Genomic DNA, 13,434 nt, shown 5'->3' on the forward strand with positions numbered 1-13,434 from the left:
ACCTGCACACCCCTCAAGCCTGTTTCCACCTGCACCACCATCCCCCCTCTGTCCCACTGCCCGCACTCCTCCATGGACCTTCTCACCCTCCCGCTCCACAAACTTCCTCACCCATTCCATGACCCCCACAGCAACACTCTCTTTCCCCTACCACCCCCCAATCACCCTGCCCCCCTCTATGCTTCCACACCTGCCCCACGTCTTCATTCCTCTCTTCCCTGTCTAATCCTCCCCCCGCAGCACAGACCATCACTGCCCAACAGTGCCTCTTGCAGCCGACCACATCCAACATGAAGATCCACATCCTGGAAACTCCAGCATTGTGAAGATCCACATCCTGGAAGCTCCTGCATTGTGAAGATCCACATCCTGGAAGCTCCTGCAGTGTGAAGATCATTTGGTAGATGCTCCACCCACCCACTGCTGCACCTGGTGTTCCAGGGTCCACAGTTACTGGAGGCTTCCACCTTCTGATCTCCACAAGCTGCCCCAGGTCTTCTTCCAGGTGAGTCCTAACATGTTCACACCACATTGGTCCACATGTATTCTGGACCGGGGTGATATCTTGCTGGCGGCGCTGATAATTGACAGGGTGGAGAGGGGGGGATATTCCCATCAGGACTTCACCTGCATCCCATTAATGGCTTCACTCCTCTGGCGGGAATGGTGACCTGCTATGATGGGTGGGAGTGCACATTCCTGCTGTCATTTCACACCAGCGGGAAACCGATTTTTCAGCTTCTGCCGCATTGTCGCCCCGCCCGCCATCACACCCGCTGCTGTTAGCACTGGAAAATCCCGGCCAACAAAACTTGGAACCCCAGAAACAAGAAGGGGTAATATTTATGCTAAGTTTGGAATATGCATTATGCAGTCAGTTCCAGGACTGGTTACCACCACTACATCCAGAGCAATCAAGGCAACTCTGAGGTTTGGCGTGAGACTTAGGATGGAAATGTGCCAATGTAGCCCTATTCCTTACATGGTTTGGTTGCTCAATGAAGTGCGCACATGATGAAATCTATAAGTACTTCATTGCCTGTAAAGTAGGAATGGTGTATATAAGTTTTTAATATAATTTTAATTCAGTATTTCTTCTTAGAATATCCCATCCCAAGTTCCCTCTTCCCTGCTGAATTTGTTTGTCTGTTTTTGTTATTACAATTGCCACATGTTTTCCCTGTTTTTAACTTGATGACTTAGCCTATATCTGAATATTATGAGTTTTTTGATGTAAGTTACACTGGAAGTCAGCCTTTTGTTTCCTGAATAAAATACGATGATTATTATTGAGATTAGAGCTGATGGAGGAAAGTGAGCCAAAGTGGCCATCTTTCTCTTTTGAAGATCTAGGAACTACACCATCAGGATGGAAAGGAGAACTTAAGAAGTTACAAAAGGCAGCTTTGGCAAGTCAGCTGAAGGAGTTATTGCTGGAGGGGCAGGAACCCAGCACTCGATTCTTCTTTTCAATTAAGCTTTCTGTCAGAACATTTAACAGTATGTTTGCAGAAATTAAAAGCTGTGGTAATCTTGCCTGTAGTTATTCAGTTTACTGTTCTCACCATTCTTGAATTAAGTGTTACATTGACTATTCTCCAGTCCAACGTCCTAATTTTAATAATTAAGTAGAAGCCTCAGCTGTGTCCTCTTTGACTTATTTTGCCTTGGCCAATTCTGTTAGATTTTTCAGAACTATTTTCTTTCCTACAGTTTTCACTGTCAAATGTTCCACTTCCTTCTAATTTCTGCCATCATTTATAAAACCGGTATCAAAATAATTAATAAGTCCACAGTATCTTCATCCTCCACAATTAGATTCCCTCCTTCATCTCTCTTCTTCCTAGAAAAGAAAGGCTGAGGAGTGATCTAATAGAGATCTTAAAAATTATGAAAGGGTTCGATAGAATAGATATAGGGAAGATGTTTCCATTTGTGGGGGTCCAAAACAATAGATCAAAATATAAATAACCACTAACATCAAATAAGGAATTCAGGAGAAACTCCTTTATCTGGAGAGTGGTGCAAATGTGAAACATGCTACCATATGGAATAGTTGAGGCCAATAGCATTGACGCATTTAAGGAGTGGCTCAATAAGTACAGGTGGGAAAAAGGGATAGAAGGCTATTCCGATAAAATTCAATAAAATAGAGTGAGAGGAGGTTTGTGTGAAGCATAAGCACTGGCCTGTTCTGTGCTGTAAATTCTTCCTAACCTTTGAATCATTCCACACAGTCTCTAAGTCTTCTTTACTTTTTATATTATTATAAAGCCCATAATGTTTCCATTTATAATATATGCTCGTATTTTTTCTTATTCGCTTTTAATTCTACTGAAATCCATTTTCACCTTCCTATTGCATTTTCTATATTCCTCATTATCATACTTATTATTGTTAGGCCTAACTTTATCATATCCTGTGCTTGAAGTGTTGGTTTAGTTCTAATTTTGGAAAATTTACTGCAGTGTACTGCCCATATTTGCTAAATCTTGACTCAAGTAGTACATTTTTTCCCCAGACTGGGGCCAGAATAGTTTACCTTCCTCAGTTATTTTTATATGAAATTTGTATGATTATAAATTGGTGCAATAGGTTGTTGCTTCAACTCCTTGTGTATTGGAGCGGCAGGAGATAATTTGGCATCTGTGACTCATGAGTAATTTGTCTCATCGTGGTCATCAGGGGAGGCTCAAGCAGTGGCAAGAGGTCAGGGCTGCTCTTGCTGACTGCCAAATGACCACTTACAGAGGAGAATTGGTGGAGAATTGCCCTATTGAATGGTGGGAGGCAAAGTTAGTCGCAGAAACTATGTTGAAAACTTTAAAATTTGATGGTCACATGTGAGCTAAGTAGTGGGATGAAGAGAGTAAATTTATTCCTGAACCCTAAATGAATTGCATTGCCTGAGTGATATGAAGGACAGTTAAAGAGCTAAAGTGGTTTTGCTGTTCGTGAAAATTTATAACTTTACTGCTGTGTACTGCATAGGCCACAAAGTGTTCTGCTAGCAATTGATAACTTTGAAACGTGGGCAGAATTTTCCAGGCCCCACACTGGCGGGATTGATGGCAGGCAGGGGCGGAGACAATAAAGCAGGAGCTGAAAGTTCGGTTTCCTGCTGGCGTAAAATGACAGTAGGATTATCCGCTCACACCCACCATGGCGGGTCGCAATTCCCACCAGAGGCCGGTGGGAAACTGATTTGCATCAATGGGATGCAGATGAAGGCCCGATCGGAATCGCCCTCCCCGCTCAATTGTCCATGCCTTTGGCGTGAAATCACGTCGGTCCAGCCTGCCCCGCCGCGCGATATGTCAGGAAACCCCCCCCCCGAATGCATAATTAATGGGCCCGGGGCCGTGCGATACGGTGCAAATTCCCAGCGGCCTCTGCCGTGGGAAACACTCCCTGTCCCCAACCCCGCCCCCGCCACGGGACTTAGTCCCAGAATGAACAATTCTGCCCATAATCTTAGTCACTCACAATCTGAAGATTTTGAAATAATGAGACTTTTATGATCTTTGAGTGAAAAAAATTTCCTGCTGCATTCCACCCCTTTTCCTGGTTTGTGGTTTATTCAGCAATTGTTTCCGATTGTTTCTGACGATGGTTGTATGTTTTTATGTGCTGATAAAACACAGACGATAAAAAGGGCTAAATAAATTGAACACCATTCTATTGGTACTGCATGAGAAGTAGTGGTTAAATCTTTAAAACTTGCTGCGCATGAATTGCAGGTCTAAATTCAGCATGGAGATTCTAATTTTATCATTTGTGGGTTACTTAATGCCAATTGCCATGAGTAATGGATTCTTTTAGGCTACACATGAAGCTGAACTTGTTATCATCGTGCTCATTGAAGCAAACTCTAGCCAAATTGTTCATGCGCCTTGAGCTGCAAACAGCAAACAGAAGCGGTGATGAACCCAGAAAGAATGGGAAGAAGTGTCAATTTATAAAGGCACTCATGAATTGGGAGCTACACCAATGTACAACTGCAGTCTATGTTTATGCGGTGATTTCCCTTAGCAAAGGTTCAGGCAGCTGTCAAGTTGCCATATCAACATATTTACTAAAAATGACATCTAACAAAAAAACACATATCATATTCCAGATCTCAGAACTCCAAAGTGAATGCAGTGTTCCTTTTGGAGAATTATTTTGACAATTTTTTTAGGAAAATAACTTACTTAGTGCACTGTGGATTTATGACATTTTTATGATGCCACATGCACTTGTGAAACCCAGAATCCAAGGTGAAGGTACAACCACCAAAGTTGAATAAAGTTAAAGACAAAATAAATGGTGTGTACTTGATGGAAAATGCAAATTGATCATGTTGTTGGGCTCCTTAATTTATTCATGGGATGTGCGTGTCACTGGCATAGCCAGCATTTATTGCCCATCTCTAATAGCCCTTGTGAAGTTGGTGGTGAGCCACAACAATGATGTTAGGGAGGGAGTTTCAGGATTTTGACCTAGTGACAGTGGGGGGTGTTCGAGGCTGGGTGGTCAGTCCAGTTTTATTCTTATTCAACTTTTTCATAGCAATTTGATACAGCTGAGTGCTTGCTAGGCCATTTCACAGGGCAGTTAAGCATTTATTTTAACTGTGCGGACAGCACCTTGCTCTGCGGCCATCTCACTGAGTAAAACCTCACAGGATTGACGTGGATTGAAAAAGTATTTAGGTGATATTTATCTGCAGGCGCTCAGACCAGTAGAATCTGTGTGCTATGTGATCAGCAGATTTCCAAGGCAGTTCTGAGCTGGAAGGTTGGTTCTTTCCGTTTTTTTGCTCTTACTCACCCTGATTAAGCACTTACTGCTTATCACGGGTGCTATGTTCACTTTATTTCTTCGGGTGGATGACCAGTTAGAGGAAGGGGAGCATCAGCAGCAATCAAGATGAGCAGCACATAGGCCTGTTGGAAAAACAGCCTGTTGCAGAAAGCCTTACCCAAATGACAGGCTCTGTTGGTTAAGAGTTAGTTTCCTGGAGATCCCTGAGGAGCTCTGCTTCAGAAGCTGATTGCTGATCTATGTAGGACTTGCTGGAGCACTGGGCTGTGCTTTGCTAGTGGCTGTCAATGTCATAATCACCCTTAAAATATTTACCTTGGCCTCCTTCCAGGACGTTAAAGGTGAAATCATCCACATCTCCCAGTCTGCAGTAACCAGCTGCATCAGACTAGTCACCCATGTTGCCAGAGCAAATCAGTACATTACCTTCCCAATGTACATCAACAGCCGGAATGAGAAACGTCTGGGATAGGTAGCAGTGGCTGGCTTCTTTCATGTCCAGACCTGATAGAAGCTATCAGAACACCAGAAGACAAGCCTGGGCTTTTCTGGACAGTAAAGGCTTCAACTCTGTTGATGTACAACTGGTGTATGATCACTGTAGAAGAATAATGCAAGTGTTTGTCAGTTTCGCTGACAATTGCCATGACACCTTCAACTGTGACAGCCATCCATTCCCCTCCTCCATTTTTTCCCCAATCCAGGAACATCAGAAAATGGCTGTTGGGGATAAGGGAGACCCCCTTCCCCACCACAAACATGGCTGATGACACCCCTCAACAGCTCCACCATGCCTGAACCATACCAGTGCAATGAGAGCCATAGTTCATCAGGAACATTGTGGAGCATATCATTGACACCTTGAAGCAAAGGTTTAGGTGCTCATTTGTTTTGGGTTCTCCCTACAAAATGATCTAAGGTGCAGTAAGCCGCATCATTGTGGTTTGCACAACGTGACAACGCGAAAAGGATTGGAGCTGGAGAAAGCACAGTAATTAGATGGGGCATCGTCAGATGAAGAAGACTGGGATGAAGATTAGGAAGCAGTAAGGAGGTGCACTACAATGCAATGCAACAGTTTTCCCCTGGCCTATCTGGCTGCAGTTCATTCCTTCTTTTAGTGATAAAACCACATCTGCATTTAAAGTCCTCATTACCCCTTCACCACTTCTTTGATTCTATATTAAAAACCATTGAAACCATTCACCCAACTGTGACATTCTGAAAATGCAGACTGCAATGAAATGAAATTATGGATCAAAGTCCCAAATGTGACAGATGTTATTCTTTTAATTCAGCAAGAAATATTCTATTGAGTTCTTTCACAACCAAATAACCAACCCTTAGTGCTTATTTTAAAAGGTTACGCATTTATGCTGCTACCTTGTCATATTGCTTTCCTTGTCTTATTTTATTTCCATAATTCTGTTTGCAGGTTAGCCACTTCTGCAGTCCGTTTATATGAAGTGTACATTTATTTCTAAAGTATATGGGTGATCTGAAATGTGAAGACTTTACTGTTGACATTGATGCTTGTGTAAATTAGCCAGAAGAATGTTTATTGCTGCAGCATTGGACAAGGATTTTCAGCTGGCTTTTTGGTGGAGCACCTAGTCACCACTATTGCCTGCTTCACAGCTCTTGTATCATCTGTTTCCTTGTGTAAATAATAGACAGTGAATTGTTAATCAATAATCGTTAATCAATAATCATTGGTTACTATTAATATCTCAGCAAGTTTGTCATGCATTTAGTCATTTATTTGTGATACATGTTGCTGATCTAAAACAAAGATGAAAAATGGATTTTAAAAGAACTCCAATGCACTTTGCCATATTTCAAGAAGATTATGCTGTCATTACCTTTTCACTAAAGCATAGAAGTATTGCTAAGCCATATAGTCTTATTTGTTGCATTGCAGTACAAGTTTGGGTGAAGATGATTTATTTCCATTTGCTATTCTAAGTACCGTATGCATTATTCACTGAAATACTGTCAATTCAATTGTAGGTTTTAAGATGAGAAGACGCCATGTAGTTAGAGAGCCTACCGGCAATGCTAGAAGATGCCCACATCTTGTAGAATCCATTCATTGTGAAGAGCCAGTTTGCTATCAATGGCACCTGCTTGAAGAGAGCCTCTGTGTGACAGAAAATAATCGAACATGTGGCAGAGGTACCTACAACCAAACAATTTTGTGCAAGAATAACCAAGGTTAGTAGCATACTGAACCAGTTCAGATTGAGAATACAATAAGTTTGCCAAATCAGACGTATTTATTTGATGTATCTGTTAACTTTCCCTTTTGTTGTCAATTCTTAAGTCTCAGTTTCATTTCTATAGCCCATAAATTCAGACTTCACTTTCCCTTAGGCTTCAAAGATTTTTGCTTAAATTTTATTTTTAATGTTTTCTGTCGTACCCACTTTAAGAGCTTATCTCTCCCCATCTGTGCATCTTCTACTTATCAGCATCTGAATATAAAACCGGTTCCTAAAATAGCATGATTGTAAAGACTGTGTTACAGGGGGAGGCGGTGGTGTAATGGTATGGTCACCAGTAATCACTAGTAATCCAGGGACCCAGGATAATGCTCTGGGTCCCTGGATTAGTAACAATCTGGAATTAAAAGTCTAATGATGACCATGAAAATATTATCAGAAAAACCCACTGGTTCACTAATGTCCTTTCTACCATCCTTACCTGGCTTGGCTTACAAGTGACTCCAGAGCCACAGCAATGTGGTTAACTCTTAAATGCCCGAGAAAACCACTTAGTTGAATCAAACTATTAAAAACAAGTCAATAAGGAATGAAACCAGACGGACTATCTGGCATTGACAACAGCAAACTCAGCTCTGTCGACCCTACAAAGTTCCCTTTACTGACATCTCCCCAAAATTGGGAGAGCTGTCTCACAGACTAGTCAAGCAACAGCCTGACATAGTCATACTCATGGAATCATACTTTATGGACAATGTCCTAGACACCACCATCATAATGCCTATTGATAGGACAGGACAGACCCAGCAGAGGTGGTGATACAGTCGGGAGGGAGTTGCCCTGGGAGTCCTCAACGTCAACTCTGGACCTGAAGCATCAGGGCAATCATGGGCAAGGTGCCTTCCTGCAGGTTACCATGTGTTGTGCCCCTTCAGCTGATGAATCAGTATTCCCCCCATGTTGAACAGCACTTGGGGGAAGCACTGAGGTGGCAAGGGTGCAGAATGTACGCTGGGTGGGGGATTTCAATGTCTATCACCAAGAGTGGCTCGGTAACACCACTACTGACCGAGCTGGCTGAGTCCTAAAGGACATAGCTGCTAGGCTGGGTCTGCGGCAGGTGGTGAGGGAACCAACAAGAGGGAAAAACATATTTGACCTCATCCTCACCAACCTGCCTGCCGCAGATGCATCTGTCCATGACAGATTCAGTAGGAGTGACCGCGGAACAGTCGTTGTGGGAAAGAAGTCCCATCTTCACATTGAGGATACACTCCATCGTGTTGTGTGGCACTACCACCATGCTAAATGGGATAGATTTTGAATAGATCTAGCAACTCAAGACTGGGCATCCATGAGGCACTGTGTGCCATCAGCAGCAGCATTAAGATTATACTCAACCACAATCTGTATCCTCAAGGCCCAGCATATCCCCCACTCTACCATTACCACCAAGACAGGGGATCAACCCTGGTTCAATGAAGAGTGCAGGAGGGCATGCCGGGAGCAGCACCAGGCATATCTAAAAATCAGGTTTCAACCTGGTGAAGCTATAACACAGGACTATTTGCATGCTAAACAGCATAAGCAGCAAGTGATAGACAGAGCTAAGCAATTCCACAACCAACGGATCAGATCTAAGCTCTGCAGTCCTGCCACATCCAGTCGTGAATGGTGGTGAACAATTAAACAACTCATTGGACGAGGAGAGTCCACAAATACCCCTATCCTCAATAAGGGGTAGTCCAGCACATCAGTGCAAAAGATAAGGCTGAAGAATTTGCAACAATCTTCAGCCAAAAGTGCAAAATGGATGATCCATCTCGGCCTCCTCCGGAGGTCCCCAGCATCACAGATGCCAATCTTCAGCCAATTTGATTCACTCCTCATGATATCAAGAAGTGGCTGAAGGCACTGGATACTGCGAAGGCTAAGGGCTTTGACAATATTCTGGCAATAGTACTGAAGACTTGTGCTCCAGAACTTGCTGCGCCCCAACAGCCAAGCTGTTCCAGTACAGCTACAACACTGACATCTACCCGGCTATGTGGAAAATTGCCCAGGTATGTGCAGTACTCAAAACGCAGGACAAATCCAACCCGGCCAATTACTGCCCCATCCGTCTACTCTCCATCATCAGTTAACTAATGGAAAGGGTCATTAACAATGCCATCAAGTGGCACTTACTTAGAAATAACCTGTTCCCTGATGCCCAGTTTGGGCTCCGCCAGGGCCACTCAGCTCCTAGCCTCATTACAACCTTGGTTCAAACATGGACAAAAGAGCTGAACTCCCGAGGTGAGGTGAGAGTGACTGCCCTTGACATCAAGGCAGTATTTGACCATTTGGGGCATCAAGGAGTCCTAGCAAAACTGCAGTCAATGGGAATCAGGGTGAGAACTCTCCTCTGGTTGAAATCATACCTGGCACAAAGCAAGATGATTGTAGTTGTTGGAGGTCAATTATCGTGGTTCCAGGGCATCACTGCAGGAGTTCCTCAGGGTAGTGTCCTAGACCTAGACAATATCCAGGTTTGGGCTGACAAGTGCCAAGTAACAGTCATGCCACACAAGTGCCAGGCAATGACCATCTCCAACAAGAGAGAATCTAACCATCTCCCCTTGACATTCAATGGCATTGCCATCGCTGAATCCACCACTATCAGAATCCTGGAGGTTACAATTGACCATAAACTGAACTGGACTAGCCAAATAAATACTGTGGCTACAAGAGCAGGTCAGAGGCTGAGAATTCTCTGGCGAGTAACTCCTGACTTTCCAAACGGCATGTCCACCATCTACAAGGCACAAGTCAGGAGTGTGATGGAATACTCCCCACTTGCCTGTGTGAGTGCAGCTCCCACAACACTCGAGAAGCTCGACACCATCCAGGACAAAACAGCACACATGATTGGCACTCCACCCACAAACATTCACTCCCTCCACCACCGATATACAGTAGCAGCAGTGTGTACCATCTACACGATGCACTGCAGGAATTCACCCAGGCTCCTTAGACAGCACCTTCCAAACCCACGATCACTACCATCTGTAAAGATTAGGTCAGCAGACACATTGGAATTCCACCACCTGGAAGTCTCTCTCCAAGCCTCTCACCACCCTGACTTGGAACTATATTGCCACTCCTTCACTGTCACTGGGTCAAAACCCTGGAAATCCCTCCCCAACAGCACTGTGAGTGTACCTAGACCACATGGACTGCAGCAGTTCAAGAAGGCAGTTTACCACTACCTTCTCAGGGGCAATTAGGGATGGGCAATAAATGCTGGCCTAGGCAGTGAAGCCCATATCTCATAAATTAATTTTTAAAAATTATGAGGTTTATAAGATTGTTAATTTTTGGGACCGTGTCTTTAATGTAAGGAAAAATGAACGGGGTCATGCAACTTTTTCTGAAGTCTGCCTGACAGGAAGCCTTGATTGTTAGAGATTAAAGGGGACCCCAGGTTGTTTTACTGGGAAGAAGGTGCAAAGGATTTGAAGACAATGGCAGCAGCCTGTGTGCTAACAGTGGATAGATTCTGTGTCTCCATAGCCTCAGAAAAGTGTTGAGTATGTCAGGCTGTAAACAGTTGTACTTTAAACTGTCCATTTACTTCCAAGATAAAAGGGTATTGGGATCTCAAGGATAGTTAATCAGCATTTCTACCTTGATACAAGGCCCATATGATTCATGTTGCCATGGGCTTTGAGAGGGGAAGGATTCCTAAGTTAACCCTGAAACCTCACAAACAAGGTTAGTCAGCCAGGGAGAGGGAGAGCAGCTATTGGGTGTGAGACACTATGGTTCACCATGCAGGAAAGCAGGTGGGAGCTCGTGCTTGGCTTGGAAAGACCAAATTTGTGAGGAGTTAAAGCGAGGCTGGAAGATTTGCCTATTTAGCTAGAGAGAGAAGCCTCCAGGAAAACCTGCACCATGAAAGACAGTTTTGGAGTTATAAGTTTCCAGGCTGGGAAAGGAAAAGATCAGATGTAAACCCTCAGGAGCTAAGAATCATTTTGGAATGGTTCCAGGAGAATTGAATAAAGGACTGTGTAACGTGTACCTGACAGTGGGTTTTCTCAGTTGTGTTAAAAGTTTTGTTCTGTAGTTAAAGTCCAAGTTCGAAAAAAAATAGTGTTTAGTCCATACTGCTTTTAGTTTGTTAGTTCCAGTAAACATCTTAAAACATGAAATCTTGTTGTGTCATCTGTTCAGCTAATAACTGGAAGTTTGAATTTATTTTAAAAAACTATTTGCCTGTTCAAGGATATAACAACAGATAAGTCAACTTGTTACTTTGGTTAGGCAGAAACCTTAAATTTCCTGCTCAATGTCAGTGAAAAATATCTGCATCAATTCAATTAAGCCTTGATCCAAAACAACCTTGAATTTAATTTCTACCTTTTAAGTGGTTGCAGGGAAAGCATTCAGCAAACAAGAGGTTAAATTTAACTTCCAGAATTGCGCAATGTTTTTAGGAGATTAATTGTTCAGTCATGGTGGATAGAAATGGCCAATCTTTCCATGTTGCTGTCTGCTTCCATTCAACCTGATTGACCCAAGGGGTCGCATCGTTTAAATCTTTTCAAGGTTGAATCCTGCGCAGGGCACTTTAAGAAAGGAGGCCCATGAAATTCAGAGCACCCAGCCTTTATAAAATGACCACGTAAAGTTAAGTGGCTGCATCTTAAATTTCTTTTAGAAAGGCTGAAAATCACATCTTTGTGATCATTGTCAAAGATTGTATAAAGGGAATAGAGGTAGCAGACAAAAAGAAGGCAAAATTAAATGTCAAGGCACAAAATGGAGTCCGTGTGGCAAGTGGTGAAGCAGTGAAGCCCCACCGATCCATTGTTTGTTCCTGACAAAGTTCATGTAGTAGTGCATGAGGTGGAGGCAAAGAAGTTTGTCCTCATTAGCACTTCAGAATATCTCCCCACATGACAGGCAACGCACCATATCGACAAGGGGAGCAGATAGATTGAATGTAGTCTACAGTATCTGTTCTACTTGGAAATAGATGCAGGCCAGTTGCCAACAATTGGTGTCTCGAGGTGAAAGCATTCTAATCCATGAGTCAGCTCGTTAATGTATCGCAAGAAAAAGCAGCTTTTTACACTGGGATTGAAGGTTGTCAGTATCAGTCGATTGATCAGTTAGAGGAGAGGATTGGAAGCTACCTGAACTGATTCATCCAATGTTGCTTTCTCCGATTGCTGATTGCAAATGAACTTGAAGACTTTTTAAGATAAGCTCAGAATTGCAGTTACAAGTAGATTTATTTAGTTTTTGTCTCCTAAGAAATACACTGCTAACACACAACTTTTAAAAAAAACTATATATATTTTTCTCGAAGGAACATTCTGGAACATAGCCAGATGCTGCTGGAGGGGAAGGCTTATCTCAAGCTGTATGCAGCCTCTTTTTTTTTTGTGATGTTCCTTGGTGGAATACAAAATTACCAGGGTTTGGAAATGGGATTTAGAAGTTGGGCTGAAGTGGTGATGAGTTACTCGCAGAATTTTATTAAAATCTACTACAGTGACATCGCACCTAGATCAGGTTACATTGAGCTTACAGCACAGAAATGGGCCATTTGACCCAACCAGTCTGTGCTGGCTTTTATCCCCCACATAAGCCCCCTCCAATCTACTTCATTTAACCCTATCAGCATATTCTTAGATTCGTGTCTCCCTCATGTGCTTATTCTGGCTTCCCCTTGAATGCATTTAAGGGATTTGCATCAACTACAGATTTTTGGTTTGCTCACGAACCCAGCGCCTGGTTACCTTCTTTAGGCTTTCATTGTGAACAGCTTTTTATTTTAAATTGATTACTAGTTCAGACTAGTGTCTAACTCACAACCAGTATTATAGGCCTGTCAATGTAATTGTGAGATACACCTGAAATGCTGCAGTGATGTAAACACAGTTAAAAGTGGCAAACTACATTTCTCATCTGTCAGAGGAAAAGCAAGTGGCATTAATATATTGTTCTCTCCTTGTCCTGGCATCTTTTTATTTTTCTCATTCTCTGTTTCCGGGGTATGAGATTTTCCTGAAGAATAAGAGGAAGCAGCAAACATCTCTGGTGGTCCCAGCATTCATAGCAGCAGACAAAGCCCACAATTAAAATGAGAGGCCAGTGACTGAAGGCGAGAGGGAAGTGCTCAGAATTACTGGCACAAAGCATACATGTGGGAGGTTGAGAAACTCCTGCACGTATGTATTGTGCCACATGAGAATTTTCCAAATGTGAGAGAGCTGTCAGGTTTGTTACTTTGGATTTAATGGAATACTCCGAATAACATTTTGGAACTCATTTCCAGGGAATCTTATTTGATGCTTGTGCAGTGTGGAACATAAACATAGCTTACCTTTGCACTCAATGGAAAATTAGTTTA

At 42.9% G+C, this 13,434-nt stretch overlaps 1 protein-coding gene across 1 annotated transcript in view; it reads left to right on the plus strand.

The window, feature by feature from the left end:
- thsd7ba (thrombospondin, type I, domain containing 7Ba) overlaps window positions 1–13,434 on the plus strand; it is a 976,108-nt gene that overhangs the window by 392,361 nt on the left and 570,313 nt on the right. The window contains exon 7 of the mRNA XM_078552479.1: window positions 6,817–7,020. Coding sequence (XP_078408605.1) covers window positions 6,817–7,020 — 204 coding nt within the window. The remainder of the gene's footprint in view (window positions 1–6,816; window positions 7,021–13,434) is intronic.

This window comes from Cetorhinus maximus, chromosome 11 (assembly GCF_964194155.1).
Source record: "Cetorhinus maximus chromosome 11, sCetMax3.hap1.1, whole genome shotgun sequence".
In the NCBI taxonomy this organism is placed as follows: domain Eukaryota; kingdom Metazoa; phylum Chordata; class Chondrichthyes; order Lamniformes; family Cetorhinidae; genus Cetorhinus; species Cetorhinus maximus.